Here is a 20,966-nt window from a genome sequence, read left to right as displayed (position 1 = left end):
AGTTGCTATTCTTCATCTACCAAGCCAAGATGGAAGAGGGCCTAGACTATGCACTAAATGAAAAATGTGGTACCTAAACAAGAAGATTAGCCTCAACAATAAAATTCAGAATTGACTCTAGAACTAAGAAATCATCAGGGAGTAGCACAGACACTAAATTGAATGACAAATGTAGTAATTGCAATTTACAGCTGGCAATTATCACGGGAATCCGTCCATTTAATCCATGACTTATATAGTCATTAGATACAAAAGGTTTTGAAAATGGTCCACTCTCTCTACAAATGATCCTTCAAGCTTCTTATTTAGAGGTCAAGTTTCATCGGAAAATTAAGGTTCCAATTTTTACTAGTGTTTCATCATTGAATAAGTTTGATCCTCTCCATTCCCAATTTTTTTGGCAACAATTTTGATTGTGCATTCAGTCATATCCAAAGTGATTAAATTGGTAAGATGGGCAAGTTCTGCATGGAAAAATTCAGAGAAGAAAGTTGCACTGGCAATCATGTACTATCAATTTTAACAAATTCCCCAACTAGGGAGGGATTGTTATCAGAATTTGTAGTGGAATTGATGTCAAGATACTTTAACATTTCGAGAGTTTTGAGGTTAAAACGAATCCCAATAGATAATGAGTTACCACTTAAAAATAATTTTGATGGGTTATCAAGATGGTCTACCTGCAAAGGTATACTTCCAGTGAAACAATCTTCATTCAACACTAAAGTTGTTACACTTTTGGGAGTGTTAGGGGGCAGCACACTACAAAGATCACTGCTTTTCAAGTCTAGATGTTCAAATTTCTGGATACCCCAGAGCTGTGAAGGAACATCTCTTCATGCTTGACATCATGTGGACACAAAATGTTATAATTCAACCTCTGTCTCATCGCCTACAAAACATGAAATTATTATCTAGGCTCAGTTCTAAAATTGATTGCACTATTCTAATGGCATACGAAGATGACAACAAATAGCATGGGAACTCAAGACCAGTTGACTTTGCCAATGTGTTGGAGGCGTCACAGCCTTTTGAAGAGATTGTAACTATTAATCTTCGCCCTCATGATGATGCTTCTAGCTTCTAAGTATGTATAACATTCCAATAAATCACATGGATGGATCTTGGTGAAGTTGGTAACTGCTTCAAACTGTTAGTTATATCAATATGTGAGGGTACTGTAGAGATGTCTTTGGGCTTGAACACCGTTGAGGTACAAGAGAATCTTGAGGTTCATATGAACAAACTGATGAAAATCATCAACAGAGGACAATGTAGAACCTTTGTTGAAAAGGGACGTTATAATTGTCGGAATACATTTTCCAAAGCAATGAAGAAAGTGGGAAGTGATTAACCATCATCTCCATGATGGAGATCTTGTTTTGATTAACCATCCTCCAAATTTTGATGGGGAGTGTGCATCCATATTTTTCTCCCAAATCTTGAAATTCTAAAGTTGTGTGGATTTACAAAGGTTTAGCCCTCAATGTGGAGAAACAACCATAACATTGAGTGTTGATATTTCACTTGTTGCCAAGCTTCTATTTGTAAAACACCAGTGAATCAGAAATCAATGTATACTTCTGGAACCTTTCCTAAACCAACAAGCATTAAAAGACAGAGTGGAGGATCATTTTGGACAGTTAAAGAGCTTCTTTAGATGGCTTTACCTCCAAAATCTGACTGTGAGAAGAACAATTTCTTTCATAAGGAATTGCAGAGTTATCTTATGGGAATTTTCAATGCAATTGTTAAATGCACAGGCCCAAAAGCAATAGTGAAGTGCTTGAATTCAGTTGCACATTTTCTGATTGAATTTTTCATCCTTGGATGATTTTAGTGCAAGCATGGATGCTTTGGTTCTTGCTCATTTCATTTATTAGGAAACATATATATGGAAGAACTAAGAAATGAGTTAGCATATGGGAGGAGGAAGATATGATACTATAGTAGATCAGTTGCATCTATGTGGGTGAAACAAAGCATGTCATATTATCAGAATTTTCAAACAATAGAGAGAAATGGTGAAGACAGGTATAATCCCTGTGGTATTTTTAACTGTAAATTGATCAATGGTCTTTGTGAGTGAATAGAAGCTAGGAATCAGAGTTGTTCTCAAATGTAACACAAGGAAAAGGACTGCTACCATTAGGTGCCAATATCCGGACGTTGGGAAATAAAAGTTGGAAACTACTGTAGAAATCTTTACAGTGATATACTAGATGCAATCTGCAAAGGATCAATAGAGAATATAAGTTGGTTAAAGGGGAGGTGGCTTCCTCTGCAAGAAAGCAAGGGCTGGTCTAGCAAGGACCACTTCTTGGCCTTGTAGGAAGTAAAATACTCCTTTTAGCCACTGGGGGTTTCCTTTGAAAAGTAGAAGGCATGATCCTGAGTCTATCTGCAAGAATTGGGCAGACTGATGGAGAAGGCGTTGGATACTACTGGACTTCTGGCTGAACATCTGAATTTGAAAGGAGTGTGATTTGGTAGGAGATTGGTATAGCACGAGGTGACAATTTGGGGGCAATTGCTGGTATTTTTTGCTTTCCTTCATCGAATAGGAACTGCACCCCACCTTTCTGTTTAGAGATTCCTGGTCAGTGGTATGTTTTCGCTGGATCAGCTAATACAGTGCTTCCCCCTTCTTTCTTAAATCATTTGAATCCACCGGCACTTCTGATCACTTGCACTTCTTATACCATTGTATTGATGATGTAAAATATGTAAATAATTGTATAGAAAATTCAATGGAGTTGGCCTCTGGATGATCATAGTTCATTGTTTGTGATCGACTTGACTGGGGGTTGGCCTCTGTATAGCTCTGTATCCTCTGTTTCTTTATCAACCCATAATAATAAAATTTTATTACAAATGTGTGTGGTGCTTGTTTGTGCTATTGTTCTTTGTATTATGTTTGGCACTTTTTATGAAGTAACCGCGATGATGATACTTCAGGTATTTCGTGGCAATGTTGATTTGCTCTGTCTGGTTTATAAGATTTCTGTTGTTATTTCACGGGAGGTTGCTATGCACTGTATCATCTCCAAGTGCAGCAGAGGATAGTTAACAACAAATCATGAACTCCTATGGAAAATGAGCTTTCAAAGGATCTAAAGAAAGTGAATTCTCAAGGAATTTATGTCTTATTTTTAAAACTAGGGTTTTAAGTATATCACAATGTTCTTTAAATGTCCTCAAGTCAATGGTAATGGTTGTTAGAGAGCCGTGGACTTACAGGAACGAAGAATAATGAATTTCAAGAAAATGTTGTGTTCAAAGATATCTTTACAGTGTTAAGTACAAGTAAGCATTGGCTGACATAAAATGGATAACTAAATAATTTTAATGATAAAACAATCAGTATGATTTATATATGGCTTAAAATTAAAAGTAACTCATCTAAAATAGGAAAAACAATCAACATTAATCATCTTAAATGCATTTGGATCTTTATCTCAGATACTTTGATTTGCAAAGCTTGGGGACCTATCTTAGATACTTTGACTTGCAAAGCTTGGGGACCTATCTTAGATACTTCGACTTGCATAACTAGGGGACCTTGGACGAATCTAACCAATTAGTAATTTGACCTTCCATTGTGAATCAACAATATCCATAAAAGGTCAAATTGTATGATGAAATTGATGTTTCAAAGCTCATTTGTCAACACAACTATCTGAAACTTTTTAGATGTGAAATTGTCTTATGTACAGTCTACCATGATTGCAACTTTTTAAATCCAAAACATAGTTTAAAGTTTCGTAAACTTGTCTTTTGTTAATGACTCTGCAAAAATATTAATGATGTGATCACTTATCTTGCAATAAATAAGATTCACAATATCTTTATTTTGTCAAATAATGGGCATGAAGCCTCCACATACACTATTTTACTATGAACAAGAAATTCACAATATCCTTATTTTGTCAAATAATGGGCATGAAGACTCCACATACACTATTTTACTATGAACAAGAAGATTTTGTATTGCATAATACATTGGAATCTATTGCTCAAATGAGGAGCCAACCTCATCCATTATGTGGATTCACATTTATTTTGTTAACATTAAATGCACCCTTATATTCAGTTTTAGTGGTCAATAGTTCTGCCTGCTTCTTACAAGACCAAAGTAACTGACTAGTTTCATATTCTTAACGCAGTACTTCATACTGTTCTAATATGTATGTTTCATAAACAATCCTTTTTGTGGCCTCTAAGCAGCTCTCTTTCATATCCTACATGAATTTGTAGACCACACTAACATCAAATAATATATCAAATCTGCTATGAATCAAGTAAATGAGGCTCTAGTAGTCTTCTTGTAGAGAGTACCATTAATTTTCAAAGGCACACTCAATCAATTTCTCTCTTGATTGATATGGTGCCAAAAATGGTTTATAGTGTTCCATCCTAAACATGTATAATGAATGGCGATTTATATTTAGGTAAATAAATATATTGTTATCCATTTGCAAAACTTGGCTTCCATAAGGAAAAATACAACACACTCAGGTTTGTAATTCTAAATATCTCTATTTATTGTTTTTTCAAACCCAAAATTAGGTTGACACTACTTCAATTTATGATTAAGTCACCAACATGTAAGTATTATCACTTGCACATTTATGATTAAGTCACCAACATGTAAGTATCATCATTTGCAAAATATAAACACTACAATCAAATTCATGATGCTTGAAACCAAAACTAATAATCAATCATTCTTATACCACACTATCGAGGCTTGCTTCAAAGTGTAAAAGGATTTCTTTAGTAGACAAACAAGATTGTGGCCCTTCTCAAAGCCTTGGGTTCCTCCATATAAATCTCCTCATTGAGAACACCATGTAAAAAAATTGCTCCATATAAATCTCCTCAGTGAGAACCAGGGAAAATTTTAAGAACCCCCCTAGATTTATAAATATAATAAATGGGCGAATCTCCATGGTATATAGGAAAAATGGAAGGCGATTTTATCAACAATATAATATGTATATATAATTGTTTGGCGAATCTCTCACCAGGCATGGCGAATATTTTACTCAATTATAGAATCTTGTAAGATCTTGGCGAGTCTTTCACTAAATAATAAAACTTTGTAAAGTCCTAGTGAATCTTAGCATAGACTACATGTTGGTTTAATTCCCCCATTTAAATAGGCTACATTCCAGGTGAATACCATGGGTCAATACCATGTGCCCTTTTGCTGAATACCATGGGTCAATACCATGTGCCATTTTTATTTTTATTAATTCTAATATTAGCGTTAATAATGGTTTTTTGCATGGTATTAATAACAATCTAGTCCATGGTATTTGTCCCATAGTATTTTGGCCATAGGTTTCACCTAAATATAACCCATTTTTTGAGTGTTCGTAAATATAAGGTGACTTATGGAGTAAATATAAAAAAATGTTTTATTTGTTTACCATACCTCTCGTTTATTTATATTTTTATTAATTTACCATACCTCTTTTACAAATATGGTATTTGGCCCATAGGATTCAATTAATTTAAACCTCTTTCTTGAGCCTTCATAAATAGAATGAGGGTTATTGACTAAATATAAAAACAGGTTTTATTTATTTACGATACGTCTAGTTTATTTATATTTTTATTTATTTACCATACTGTTATAGACATTTTTGTGCCTTACAGCATGAAGCATGAAATGTCCATAATCTAAGGGATCCAAAGTCCCTAAACATGTTGTTCCTACCCCTAGAGGAACAAGGTCAACAAACCACAGCACTGAATATCAGTTCTCCACCTGAAAACACTCAAAAACAAGGCAATTCTGGATCATGTCAACTGCTCCACTGAGAATCTGCGCTGAATGTCAAGAGCTCCACTGTCTACCTGCGCTGAATGTCAACTGCAAAGAAGGTTACCTGCGCTGGGCGAGTTGGGACATGTGGCACAGTCATTCCTCAAGGTGCCAATGCCCAGGAAGCTTCCAAAATGACACTTGGATCAAGGAATTCGACTGGTGATGAGTAAGAGGGTCTAGATCTCCAAGTGGAAGCAAGAACCTCCAATTGGACTCAAGAACTGAAGAATAACTGAAGTGGGAGAGGACACTAGTCAGCTTCATGCCAGCTTCAAGCTGACTCATCCTTTCTCCAAAACTCCTATATATATAGAGCTCTTTCATGAGGTCTAGAGAGGATGGAATCTTGTGAATGTAAGGAAGTGTTGTTGGTTTGAGTATAGAACTATTGGGTGATTTTCTTGAAGGAGGTGAAGAGGAGATTTCTTTCTGCTGGGAGGTGATGCTGGATTGGGCCTCTTATGGTTGTATCACTTCCTGAACTTTACTTCTTCCATTAATAAAGCATTTGAGGTTCTTCTATATACATGTGTTTCAATGATGTATTGTTGTACTTGTATATTTGATTTATTCTAATCCTTAAATCAATTATGAATGTATGCTTCTTGTAGTTTCCCTCTCTTGCCATTTTGCAGGATCTTGTTGTAGCTGGGCCAGTGAAAGAGCAAGGAGCTGGGAGTAAGCAGCAAAGAGAGAAGATTGGATCAATCATTAGCGAAAGACATCGGTTAGTGGATCTCTTTCCCCCCTCTTTTACATCTCATAAAGAAGTAATCTCAAATAGCTTTTCTTTGATTGTTGCTGAGGTACTATCACCCTTAGAGTGGGATAGGGTCATTCCGTATTGGATACTTTTCCCAACAACAAATTGGCGACTCCGCTGGGGATCATATCTTGTTGGTTGTTTGTGTTTTTTCTATTCATTTCATAAACACAGGGAGTGCTGAATCGAACTGCATTTGAATCTTTCAAATGCAAAGTAGAGGGCAGCTACTCTAGCTCAGTTTCTAGGCATGTTTATGATTTGAAGAGCTGATCCACAAGGACTCTGAACAGCTCTTAGTGATAGCTTTTCATCCTTTAGTGTGTACTTGATTGATAGCTTCTGATTTGGCCAAAAACTGTGAATTTTTGAGCAATCTGTGACCCGGAAACTGAGAAAAACGAAAGTTTATCTCTTCATTGCAGGCACTGTGAAGGCAGTCTGCATTTCATCGCAGGTCCCGAAGGGGCTACCTGCGTTGAATGTCAAACTGACAGTGTACTACCTGCGCTGAACCAATTTTGCCTTGTGCTACTGGAGTTCCCTGCTGTTTATTGCCCTGTTTTCATCCTTGTTTTTGCAGCCTGTTATCAGTCAATGTACCTATCTGAAACCACCTTTCCTTGCCACTATTCCGCCTCGGTTGTATAAAGAAACTGTATTTGTTCTTTGTGTATTTCTTATGCCATTTGTAGTTTCCCATAACGAAAAGTGAACTAGTCTTGTTGTGGCCTCTTAGATCTAGACCTGTGATAAGTGTCGTTTTGATCTTAAGAGTTAGTTTTTTTGCTGTTCATAGCTGATTGAGCTTTTGCTTTTGTCATATGGTTTGAATTTATGCATTTCTAGTGTTGAAACAAGTAAATCTTAACGTGTCTTTTGATTTTGGACAAAGCTTATTTGCTTTCACTTGAAATTGAATTCAAAATTATACAACAGCTTTCTTTTTGTATTACATCAACATTAAGAAAGAGAAAAGAAATACCTGCATTGTGCATGTGCATTTTGACAGCTTGTATGTTGATTTAGGAAAAAGTGCATTAGTGTGTGCTCTATGATCTGTGTGAAAAGATGATGTCTTTCTTTTCCCTCAGTAGTTAATATTTTCAAAGTTGAAAGATTGAAAAGCTTTCTTATCATCTTAGACTGCATTTAGGAAGTTGTATTATACATCACGTGGTGATCCATAAAGGCAAACTGCTAAACAAGATCAACATTAAAATGAATTGAATTTACATAACAATGCATTGAAACATAACACAAACACATAGAGGTCTAAGCTAGAGACGTGTTCCGGCGTCATTAAACGTGATATCTTAGCGTTGAGTGGTTGGGTGATTCCTCCACGGTGAAGCGATAAGTATCAATACGGACTTGTGCTCGCACGTACCGTCGCGTATATATTGGGAGACCCCTATAGGAATAAAGCCTTTATCCATAGGAAGCCGTGTCGGCCACCCTACTGATCGCAATGCAGTGAACACAGCATTCACGAAGATCGACCACCCGTACCGTAAAACGTATTCTGTGGTTTTGCGAAAAGTTTGGCACACCCTCTGCCTAGAACTCCAGAGTAGTTTCTTTTGGCCTTTTTCAAACTCTATAACTGAAAAAGTCCATCCGAGCATTTGTCACTTCGGGCTCGTTAAAACATCGAAGGAGACTAGAGTCATCTTTAGCTTTTTCTCGACTCTTTAAAAGTGAAAAAGCAAGTTGTGTCTAAGCGTCGTTAAAATTTATTTTAAACGAGATAATCATCACCATTCCCTCGTTGATCTTCGAAGTTAGTCTTTTGGCATCGTAAGTTCTTGTAGAATCGCTAAGAAATCTTTTGGATAGACGAGATATGTCTGAACAACCGCCGACATCTAGGACTGTGTCGTCCGACACAACAGCAACAGAGCCTTCTGCTGCTACTCCAACGATGTTCGCTGGTATACCATCTGTCCCGGCAAATTGTCAACAACAAGCCAGAGTCCAATCAGGGACGACGACATGGTTAGTTCCTATTTCTTCATCCGGATTATCATCTGGTATTTCTTATGTTGAAACTCAACAAATTGATCCAATGTGTCTTCGAAGGCCAATTTACCCTTTAAGTACTGGATTTCCACCATATGGAGGGCAGTATGCTCTTTCATTGTTCCCTCACAGAGAACAACCGTATGGGAGTTTACAACAAAGTTCAGGTCAAACTGGAATTACATCCAGCGGTTGGGTACCAATACTGCCTCAACAACCAGGGGTTGTATATTCAATGCAACCAGTACACCCTGTGTCGAATATTCCCACCATACCTGCTATAGTGAATGTGTCGCAAGTACAAGCTCCACCTGTTGTATGTCAACCCCAAGTTTCTCAGGTTGCAATACAACAACCTCTTGTCTCAACGACTCAATCACAATCTCAGGGTAGTGCCTCCTTATCTGGAGCGACTCAGGCTCAAACAAGTAGTGTGACTCCTCATCCTGGTCAATCATCCAGTATTGGTCAACAACAAATGGTCCAACAACCAGAGTTGGTTCAATCTCAACAACCGCCATTCCAGCAATCATATCAAGGACCTGAGCAACAAGTCTTTGTAAGTAATGGGCAACCATACTATAATGGTTATGCCCATCAACCTTGTCAAAGTTGCCAGCATTATGCTGGTTTGCAGAGACCCATTTCTCAGGCGATCCCATCTTATCCTGGGTATGCTTCGCCTAACCTGAATCAAAAATTTCCCTTTGTAGCAACTCTAGAATTACCAGATCTAAACCGGCTGACGAATGATCCAATTGCTTATGCAACTTGGTGGCCAGCGATTCCACAAAAACTTCCGTCAGATATTCCTAAATTTAATGGAAATCCGGGTGAAGACCCGTCGAATCATGTGATGACATTCCATCTATGGTGTTCATCGAACACCCTGAATGATGATTTGATAAGACTTCGCCTCTTTTAGAGGACGTTAACGGGTCCAGCGGCAAAATGGTACATTGAATTGCCTAGAGCTTCGTTCGACAACTTCAGTACCTTAGCCACAACCTTTTTAACCCATTTTCAATTACCAATAAGGTATGATACGGGAACAGAACTCCTTACCAACTTCAAACAGATGACTGCCACCCATATATCTGATCATATACATGAGTGGCGACGTCGTCGTAGGATGGTAAAAACGTACGTTCCCGATCAGCTATTAGCTGAATGGTTTATCAAGTCATTACTTCCTGCCATCACGGAAGATGTGGCAAAGGGGGGAGTCGTAACGGAAGAGCAGGTTATCGCTCGTGTGCAATATCTGGACTTGGTCGATACTCAGTCCGGCACGCTCTACGACAAAATACCTGACGCCCCTAGACCGGAATTCTCAATTCCTCCTCCTCCTAAATCAAACAATGACTCTCACACCAGCGATGGCGTGATTAGAAAACACAAAATTTCTAGTCAAAATGCAAATGAAGAACTTCTTGCCTCAGAAGTAAATGCCATGTCGACTGACAAGGGCAAACAACTGAAGCAACCAGGGGGCAAGAAGAAAAAGAAAGGGAGAAAAAGGAAACCCCCGGCAGGGTGTCATATATGCGATGAGGATCATTGGACGAAAGATTGTCCACATATAGCTGAAGTTAAGAAACTCTTTAAGAGTTCAAAAACCCCAGCAGTATTGACTGATCCGTTTCCCAACCCAGGTCAAAATCTGGTTGCTAATCAAAATGCTTCCCGATCCCAAGTGCTTATGTTGTCTGTATCGAAGCAGCAAAATGATGCTTTGACAAGGAATAAAGATTACAGGAATCCAAAGCTGTCGAACAACAAGGCTAATGAACAACCTAGTAGTTCGACAACAACTTTGACCAAAGTTGTGCCACCCATCGTTCCTAAGCCAATGATAAAGTCGCAAAAGGGAGCAGTACACAAATCGACATTTAATCCTTGTGCGAAAATAGCACAGATAGAGGACCTGGCCCAATCGCCGTCCGCTATGTCGACACTTGAGGTACCGCAAAATTGCTTCTCCCAAGAGCAAGCTTTATTATCAGCAATAGGTGGGATTGACCCAATGGATTCCAATCTTGTGGCCTTTGATCATAAAGGATATGACCCTCAGTTACCAGCTCAACTAGCTTTCCTTATTCAGGTGAAAGCCCTCAACAAAACTGTTCATCGAACAATTATTGATGAGGGGGCATCTACATGCATTATGTCGATGAGTTGCTGGAAAACTTTAGGATCTCCAACCTTGTCGCGATCTTCGACGACATTAAAAGCATTCGACGAAAGGACATATACGCCATATGGTATCCTAAGTAACTTGAAAGTTGAACTAGAGGGAAAAACGGTAGAAATAGATGTTGAAGTCATCGATGGGAATCTTGATTACAACATCCTACTAGGAAGACCATGGATATATGCCATGGCAGCTGTTGTGTCGACCTATTTTAGGAAGATTTCATTTCCCTTCCAAGGAGGAATTACAATCGTTGACCAACAAACTTTTCTCCCCAACAGTTCGCAAGTTACGGGAAGCATTCCAATGATCCATGAAAGCAATCATTCACTCCAAAATATCGGAGTAGGTCTCCTAAAAGACCCTGCTTTAATGGGTACTTTTGCCCTACCGCCTCTAAGTAGTCTGGCGGAAGTGGCCACAGTGGAATATGAAAGCTTCTATTTCTAATGGATCTAAAACTTCGAGGATAGTTCCTATCTCATGTCAACCTCGTTAAAAAATGAAATAAGGAGTCGAGGATAGTTCCTATCTTGTGTCAACCTCATTAAAAAATAAAACAAATCCTCGAAGTAAACCTTCATTCCAACCACCGAGTTGAATGCAATGAAGCTTGGGGGGCGTGCACCTCGATTTGAATTATTATGCTGGGGGCATGCAAACTTATCATCGAGCAGTTTTAGCATAAAGTTCATGCTCGTTAAAAAATAAACGCAAGATCTGAGCAGTTTTAATGCGGTCTTCATGCTCGTTAAAAAATAAATAAAAGCAGTGAGCAATGTTTCCCCCAGAGTTTAAGCTCATTTTTAAATAAAAAATGAACCTATTCCGGTAAATAACCTTTGTGATCGTAAATTTATCAGCCATAAAAAGCCTTGGTCGTGTTTTGCACCTACCACCTCCACCATCATTTGGCCGATCGTTCACCTCCATATGATTGTTTACCCATTTTGAGGAACAGCTGCGAAGAGTGATGTCACCTAGCCATCCTTGTGACACTGCCGTGATTGGAAAATTCCAACCTGTACCTGGAATCTGCTGCTATCCCTGTTTATCACTCGTTCCTCAAAAGACGAGTCTTCTTTGAGCTCTTTTCATCTGACTCGAAAAATATGAAAAGTTTGCCGAGTTTTGGCCTTCCAGCTCGTTAAAGTGACCGGAAGAGCTATCCCTCCTCTAGATTTTAATCTTTTTGGACCTGAGGGATTATTGCACAAAAAGGTCGAGCGCTTGTTTTATTCGGCTCGTTAAAGTTATCGAAAATTCATCCCTTCTGTATTGTTTTATACTTTTTCGGACTTAAGGGATTAGATGATGAAAAAGGAATTTTGGAGTTAACTTTCTGTACCTTTTCAGACTCTCTAAAAATGAAAAGGACCGAGTTTTCCTTGTCGTTAGACTCGTTAAAATGATTAAATAGCGACAAACGTGTCTTTAGACGAGAACGAGTTTCCCTATCGCTAGGCTCGTTAAAACATAGCGATAGGCTTGCCCGATGGGCAGGTTATAGAACAAGCATATGTTATCCTCCTCAAGCTTGACAAAAATAAAGAGGTACTGATCAGAAATGACTGGGGAAAAATTGGGAGAACCTCAAAGCTGTAATGGTAGCAAGTCGCTCTTGAACATGACACTTTTCCTCTGTATCACATCGGGTTGCGTTGTTTCATTCACCGGTCTCATCACCATGGTCTCGCCAAACCATCCACATTTGGGGTAATGCTACCGATCCATCGCATCAGTGTCGTTATATGTTCAAGAGATGTTGTTCAGAAAGAGTCAACCGTGTCCCATCCACTGCCATACATTATCCTTCATCCATCCATGATCGCCACCCTGAATCATATGTCACAGATTGTTTTCACCTCCATTAAAATCATTAGCTCCGTTCCGTGTCACTAATGTGGGATTCATTAAGGCCCTCCTTTGACGGATCGCTTCTTGTCGACTTCAGCTCATTATCCAAGAAGTTGATCTAGGAACAACCCCCCCTCAGTACTTTGAAGCTTGCATGCCTCAATGGCAAGTTTCTCACTTCCGGCGACAGGTATACATCAATGACCTTCGACCAAAAGATTTTGCGTGGTGTTCGACGCCAAGTCCTTTATTCACACCACGTGAATTGTACTGCAGTACCTTGAGGGTCATTATCATTATCGGTGATTCCTCTCGCGCTTGTTAACGGTTCACATCATTGACCGGTAATCAAGCGATGTCTTTCCATGTTCGACTTCAGCGCAATTCTCACATGGATCGACTTGTACTTAGAGTGAAGATCGAACGAGTTTGAAGACCTCGGATCTAGTTTCATCCATCCGGGCTGCGATATATATTCAGGAAATATAAAGACATTTGACATGTACATCATTGCAGCAGATGATCATCCTACTCAAAGGATGACAATTTCAGCAGAGAATTATCAGTCTATCATCAGACGATCGTCTGTCCTATGTACCAAAATGAATTTATAAAGCTGAGCATGGGAATGCCCGCCTCAGCTAGATCATGAAAGCAGAATGAAAAATAATGTATTGTATTACAGGTCACCTCTCAGCGATTGAATGAACTTCGGATCCTCCTGATAAAGCATTTCACCCGATAAACGACCTCATACTTTAGGGGGCAACTGTTATAGACATTTTTGTGCCTTACAACATGAAGCATGAAATGTCCATAATCTAAGGGATCCAAAGTCCCTAAACATGTTGTTCCTACCCCTAGAGGAACAAGGTCAGCAAACTACAGCACTGAATATCAGTTCTCCACCTGAAAACACTCAAAAACAAGGCAATTCTGGATCATGTCAACTGCTCCACTGAGAATCTGCGCTGAATGTCAAGAGCTCCACTGTCTACCTGCACTGAATGTCAACTGCAAAGAAGGCTACCTGCGCTGGGCGAGTTGGGACATGTGGCACAGTCATTCCTCAAGGTGTCAATGCCCAGGAAGCTTCCAAAATGACACTTGGATCAAGGAATTCGACTGGTGATGAGTAAGAGGGTCTAGATCTCCAAGTGGAAGCAAGAACCTCCAAGTGGACTCAAGAACTGAAGAATAACTGAAGTGGGAGAGGACACTAGTCAGCTTCATGCCAGCTTCAAGCTGACTCATCCTTTCTCCAAAACTCCTATATATAGAGCTCTCTCATGAGGTCTAGAGAGGATGGAATCTTGTGAATGTAAGGAAGTGCTGTTGGTTTGAGTATAGAACTATTGGGTGATTTGCTTGAAGGAGGTGAAGAGGAGATTTCTTTCTGCTGGGAGGTGATGCTGGATTGGGCCTCTTATGGTTGTATCACTTCCTGAACTTTACTTCTTCCATTAATAAAGCATTTGAGGTTCTTCTATATACATGTGTTTCAATGATGTATTGTTGTACTTGTATATTTGATTTATTCTAATCCTTAAATCAATTATGAATGTATGCTTCTTGTAGTTTCCCTCTCTTGCCATTTTGCAGGATCTTGTTGTAGCTGGGCCAGTGAAAGAGCAAGGAGCTGGGAGTAAGCAGCAAAGAGAGAAGATTGGATCAATCATTAGCGAAAGACATCGGTTAGTGGATCTATTTCCCCCCTCTTTTACATCTCATAAAGAAGTAATCTCAAATAGCTTTGCTTTGATTGTTGCTGAGGTACTATCACCCTTAGAGTGGGATAGGGTCATTCCGTATTGGATACTTTTCCCAACAACACATACCTTTTGAGTAAGTATAAAAAGGCGTTTTATTTATTTACCATACCTCCACTTTACTTATATTTTTATTTGTTTACACCCTTACATGTATATAAGGTGGCTTATGGAGTAAATATAAAAAATGTTTTATTTATTTACCATACCTCTCATTTATTTATATTTTTATTAATTTACCATACCTCTATTTGGCCCATAGGATTCACTTAAATAAAACCTATTCTTGAAAATGGGCGAATGGATTCACTTAAATAAAACCTATTCTTGAAAATGGGCGAATGGAAGGTTGTAAGTCCTAATTTCAAGGGCTAAATTTACCTTTTTTACCCTCTCCCTTAAAATAAGGTGGGCTATTTGAGGTGATTTGTAAAAATGTACTATGATACAAAATATTCGCCCACTAAAAATTTAAAACCCCTTAATTTCGCCAAAGGGCGAACATTCGCCCCTAAAATTATCCTTGGTGAGAACACCATGTAAAAAAACACTATTGACATACAATTGATGTATGTTATAACTCTTATACAGAATGAATAATGTGTGAAAGAATAAGTAGATAAGAGTTCATATTTGCAATAGGTGCAAAGATTTCAATGTAGTCAATATGAATACGATCTTGTTGAGAGAAGATTTTTTTCACGAGTAAATTTATGTTTATCAATAACACTTGCAGATGGTAAATTTAGTCTTGTAGACCATTAGACATTTCATCACATTCTTTCTTTATGCCTGGGGAGCTAAGTCTCAACTTTTATTTTTCATCAAAGGAATTACAATCTTTAGTCATATCATTCTCCCATTTAGATTAAACTTGTGCATCTGAATGTCTATTGAGATCAATTCCTTTAGGATACATGCCATGAAAGCAACACTAACACACTATTTCTATCAAGTCTTTCTTGTGTCATTTATCGTACCTACATTAACATCGACAACTTCAATTGTCTTAGTCAACCATTGGAGCAGACAAATGTCCCTTATAGATGGAATTTTTGTATCAGATTCACCATGAGAATTCATATTCAAATGATTAGATAAGTCATTGGTTGTAGTCAATTATATTGGAAAAGCTCCACTCGAAGTGAAATCCGTTACACTAGTTGATTGCCTAGTGGAAAAGCTAGTCAATGCATTAGTTAAGGTTGTACAATAATATGCTGATATAGAATTTGTCCTAATCTCAAATGCATCATTGCTTAATAATCCATATGGGGACTTTTGTTTGGCAACCCTTGGAAGTCTACTTGTTAAAAGACAACATCCCACTTGCAAATAACTTTTCATTTTATTAGAATGAACATTTTGTAGGCATTTGCCAATTTGTAGCATTTGTAACCTTCATGGCCAACCTTCAAGCAACAAAATTTGTTACAATTAGATGATTTATCAAATAAAGAATAGAGCTTCATACATGTATGATTTTTCTTTTTGCAATCATGACTCCCATCATGACCTGCCAAATTTCGGCATTCCTCCAATTCATTTCCTTGGTGTGATTCAAGAGAGCAATATCTGCACTTTTCATGGCAACAATGGTTACCCATACAAGAGTGATTAAAGGAATGGCCCTTCTCTGGAACACATCGCCAAAAACATACAGAACATTTACAAACACATACAGAGAGTCTCTATTTCAGTTCTGCAAGTGATAAAATTGCCTCCAGTTGCAACTTTTGTACATCAGAATTCCCAGAAAATTCTGCAGTGTTGCAGTGAAGCCACTTTTCAACAAGATCACACCGTCTATCAGACAATGCCACTAAGAAATCGAGAAATTTAGAGTGCCAAAAATCACCATTTTTGCCTCTCCTTTCCAAGACACATTCTAGTTTCGATCTGAGACGATACAAAATTTTTCCATTTGACGTAGATTCATCCAGAGCTGCAAGCTCCAAGCCAGTGTCCTGCAAATCTAGAAGGAGATCCCCAATTACCATTGGAGCGTCACTTACCTCTTCCTCTGAGTCAAATTGGCAGCCTCCAAACACTGAATCATGATTAGATAAGCCATTGCTTGTAGTCAATCATGCATGGATTCATTTGACTATGAATTGGCTCTGGATAATACAAATGTATTGCATGCATTCCAAATTGTGGTCAAGGAGATTTACACTAATGTGAGCAAGAAAATGCTGAATTCAGATTCCTATAAGTCTCAATTGTCTCTCAATAGAGTTAATATTATGGATGTATATGGAGATGGGGATGGAGTGGAACCACCCAAGACAAAGAATTCTTGTTGCTGAGGATTCAGAGAAAAAGCTCCTTTGTTTCTGGGCCTTCTTCAAACAATTGTCTGTGTGTCCTTAATTGGAAGAACAAATATGCAGCATAAGCTATCAGCATGATGATGCTACTGACTCTAGACAGTTGTAATGTTGATACAGCTGCTTCACTATATGCCATAGATTGTTGAAGGGCCAAGGGTAGCATGAGACACAGTGAAGCCATCATGAGAAGACTGGAGTCGATTCCAGAAATAACCTACGTCATATAGCAATACAACACCCATGGTTAGGCCCTAATGAATGAATATCATGAGCAGGTCGGACTTGTTTTGGTGGCCTAGGTTGTTAAAGAAAAACTAAAAATATATCACATGCCTTGTCAAACCATTGTTCTTTTTTCATGTTGGCAATTCCTCCACAAAAGAGAGATGTGCCAAGCACAAAAAGTAAGCTGGAAAGCACAGAGCCTAGTAGAGAATACTTGACCACATTGGTCTTTCCATGGTAAAGTGCAAACACTACAATGAGCATCTCTGTTACATTTCCACATCTGGCGTTGAGCAGCCCACCAACTATAGGAGAATTAATTAACAATATATTTGCATCAGTTACTTCGAAATGTCAAACAATTTCTCATATATATCAATTAGCTCATATCTTGTATCCACAAATATGAGTACATATTCCATATACATATAAGAATCTCACTTGTTGGTCCAGTGTAGAATGTAATTTGTCTGCAACAATTTACACAAAACATCAGATTGTATAACCAACAAACATAATATTTTATGAAGTCACTGCACTGCAGTGACCATTCCAAGTGTATAAACAATTGCAGTACAAGGTATAGATTACACGTAACCTATGTACATATACCATGCAATTTTTCACTTACTCGGTGACAAAGCCTATACGTTCAGCAAGAGGTGCAAGGCCAAGAAAACTTATGATGAACACCCAAACCTGAAAACAAAAGAATGTGGAAAATGATGCCAGAAAAACTTACAGAAAATGTCAGAAATGATAAACTTTCAAGTAGCATGAACCCTCCGTCCTTTCTATTGATAAACTTACAAAAATGATGCTACTTTCAATAAAGAGCTTGAAAGACAACTTGTTATTGTTAGATTGCTTACAATAGATGGGCTGGAGCTTCCATTTCTGGTTGCTCTGTTTCTTCCACTCAAAGAGGATGAGTTCATTTCCATCACGTATTCCTCCAACATGGCTATCTACAGCTTTCGCATCCATATTCAAATTAATGTTGTTCACAGGCCTCAGACATTGATACCTATTTCCAACATCTGCACTTAAGGTCCACAGAACAGACTGCTCTGCCTTGTCATGATTATAATCTGCCAAGTATATCTGTTCAACAACATTCAACAAAAACTATGGATTAGGGGACCACCATTGTAAACAACTCTGTTGCAGCCCATAATGCCCAAGACCCTGGCATTCTGAAACCCTGAGTTAAGGTGGTTTATAGCATTGCAGTGAATAAGACTTCTCTACATATCCAGAGGAGAGGCTATATTAAACAATGAAACTAAAAGGAAAAGGGAAATAGAAAGTTTTACCTGGTCCCATTCTTTATCCCCGTGTTTCAGAGCATGTCTGGTGGCCTTGTTCACAAAGGCAAACGCTGGGAAGCCAGCTTCATCCTTGACTCGAAGGCCCCATGAATCTACTTTGATCCATTGCTGACAAAAGGTTCCATCAAACAGGGGAATAAGGATAGTGATCAATCATCAATTATTAGATGAACAAATGCTTTCAGCGAGCTTCAAATAAAGTAGCTCAAACTGATGAACATACCTGATGAGGATCATGTGGGTTTTCCAGCGCAAGCACTGCAACATCACCACGAGCAGCCAAGAAATACTCTGGGTTGGCTTCACAATGGATCTTAACCGTATGTCCTTGTGGCTCGACATTAGCCTGTGGTGGATAGAATGAACTCTGCTCACCTCGTGGTGGATGGACTCCTTGTGAAGCACCCACTGTTCAATTTACCAACAAATATTAAAAATCGGCACTCACCCAATTACGCCTGAACCTGAAGGTGACGTCCCCTGCGTGGTGAGTTGCAGAGCGGAGGAATTGCCTGGGCCGGAGTTTTGTGGTGAGCTGCAGGCGCCGAGTCGAGGAGGAAGGTGAGTGAGCTGCAGGGGCCGAGTCGTGTTGGTTGGGGGAGCAGCCCGCGGTTTAGCAATTCCTCCATTTCGAATTGGAAATGACATCAACTCTCCGCTGCGGCAATTCCAGCGCTGATCCGATCTGTCAGAGAATGTCAGGATTGCCAGCTCCGATCCGATCTGTCAGGAAATGTCAGGAAATGAATGCGGAGCGGTGGACGGAGGGTGGCGGAGCTAGGGGAGGGTGGCGGAGGACGGAGGGATTGCCGACGGCCGGAGCTGGACGATTTTCTGGGCGGCGACGGAAACCGGGCAATTCCTTCGCCTAGGTAGACTACTCCAAAAAAATCAATTGTGTAAATACAAATAACACACCCTACAAAGTGATGTCTTCTTGAATATTGATCAATATGAATGATTTTCCTTTCACAGTTCTTGTGTTTTGATTCTTTATGAATAGGAATTGATTCATTCAACTAAAATTGGTATTGTTGATTTTGATGGCACTTTTGTTGTCCAGCTTGATGATTGGGTGCTATGCCGAATTTACAAGAAAAATGGTCATTCTCAGAGAGTACAAGGGGTAGAACGAGATGAATCACCAAGTGCAGATGAAGTGATGGCTTCTTTGCCTGATATTGATCAGCAAAACAAACTGCAACTGCCCAAAATTGCCTCTTTCAGTGGGTTATTAGAGAGTGACGATCCTTTCATAGATGGTTTTTTAAACGATGAAGCCATGGATGGCAATGGAAACAGCAGTTCAAGTCCAGTCCTCCAACCTCTCTCAAAACAATTTCAGCAATAACAATGACAACAATAGCGATTGCCGATATGAAGTTGTCCCAAAACAAGAAGAAATAGCAGTGGAGAATGACAACAAATTCAATTCTCTCAAGAGGACCCTCTCCTTAGCATATGGGGACGATGAAACCAACCCTGCAAAGAGATTCAACAACATGCAGAACAACTACAGCTACAACGTCAACAATAATGTTTCAACCTTGCTTAATTCAATGCAGCCCAATCAAACTTTCCAACAGCAAAACTTCCTAAGCGCATTGAATGACAGTCAACAGAATTTCAGACTTCCCTACATTCAGAACATGCATTGGCCCACCTAAGCAAACAGAAAAAAAATTACTTCAATTCCAGACGCACAGGTATGCGAATGTGTTCGGCCTTGATGGCAGTTGTATATCAGAAACAACTTCGGCTGTCCAATCTAGGAAGACCAAGACATGCCACTGGTGAGATTGTAAACTACATAGTTGTAGATGCATATAATTTTGGAGAGTTTCCATGGTGGCTGCATTGGGGTTGGACCATCCCTTTGCAAATTTGTGTAGCAATTGGCATCCTTTTTGCCACAGTTGGATGGGCATCTATTCCAGGTTTGCTCATCATCATTCTTACTCTCATTCTAAACAAACCTCTGGCCAAAACCCTCCAGAAGTGCCAAAACTCTGGCCAAAAACTCTGCTGGCTCTAATTCTTTAGGGCATTCAGACTTCTGGATACTCTGCAGAAAAACAACTCAATGCCTATGAAAAAAATTGCAGTGTAGCATGAAAATCAGATCATCATAAAAATAAAAATGCTAGCACATACTACTTGACACAACATTACCATTTAGAATAACCATAATTGTCCAAAAGACATATCTGGCACAAATGCTGCTTGAATGAAAATAACGCTGAAGCACAATTCCCATTCTAAAATCTAATTTCTGCATCCCTGTAATAAAAGAGGCATTATATAGAATGTTTCAAGATAGGTCTACAATTAGCTAAGTAATTGGACTATTGAGAGGCCATGATGGATGAAAGTTGTATATATTATTATTCTCCAAGGACCACGGAGCTAACTGAAATCCATTTTTATATGATTTGTGACACAGGCAGAGTTAGTCAATATTACCATACTAGGAGTAATGAGCAAGAGATGTCTCTGTGTACGATGTTGCCATGGAATATAATAGGCATAGGAACAGTGTGGGCTGGAGGACAATACAGAGCTCCTTCATGAGCCCAAGCATTTGTTTTCACCTCCTTATCAACCACCTGTGGCTTCTCTGCGTCATAAGGAATATA

General features: G+C 39.0%; 1 protein-coding gene across 1 annotated transcript; it reads right to left on the bottom strand.

Moving 5' to 3' along the window:
• Nucleotides 1-17,378: 17,378 nt before the first annotated feature.
• On the bottom strand, nt 17,379-18,978 carry LOC149258521 (ricin B-like lectin R40G3). Its single transcript, XM_089421117.1, has 6 exons — nt 18,843-18,978; nt 18,554-18,738; nt 18,316-18,438; nt 17,765-18,103; nt 17,631-17,698; nt 17,379-17,469 (listed from the first exon to the last, which is right to left on the bottom strand). The coding sequence occupies exons 1-6, from the start codon at nt 18,976-18,978 to the stop codon at nt 17,379-17,381; spliced, it is 942 nt and encodes a 313-aa protein (XP_089277243.1).
• Between the last annotated feature and the right edge of the window lie 1,988 nt (nt 18,979-20,966).

The sequence above is a fragment of the Pinus tabuliformis genome, chromosome 6 (genome assembly GCF_031772625.1).
Source record: "Pinus tabuliformis cultivar Carrire ecotype Pingquan chromosome 6, CPIR1, whole genome shotgun sequence".
NCBI classification, from domain to species: domain Eukaryota; kingdom Viridiplantae; phylum Streptophyta; class Pinopsida; order Pinales; family Pinaceae; genus Pinus; species Pinus tabuliformis.
This window is presented reverse-complemented; position numbering and strand designations above follow the sequence as displayed.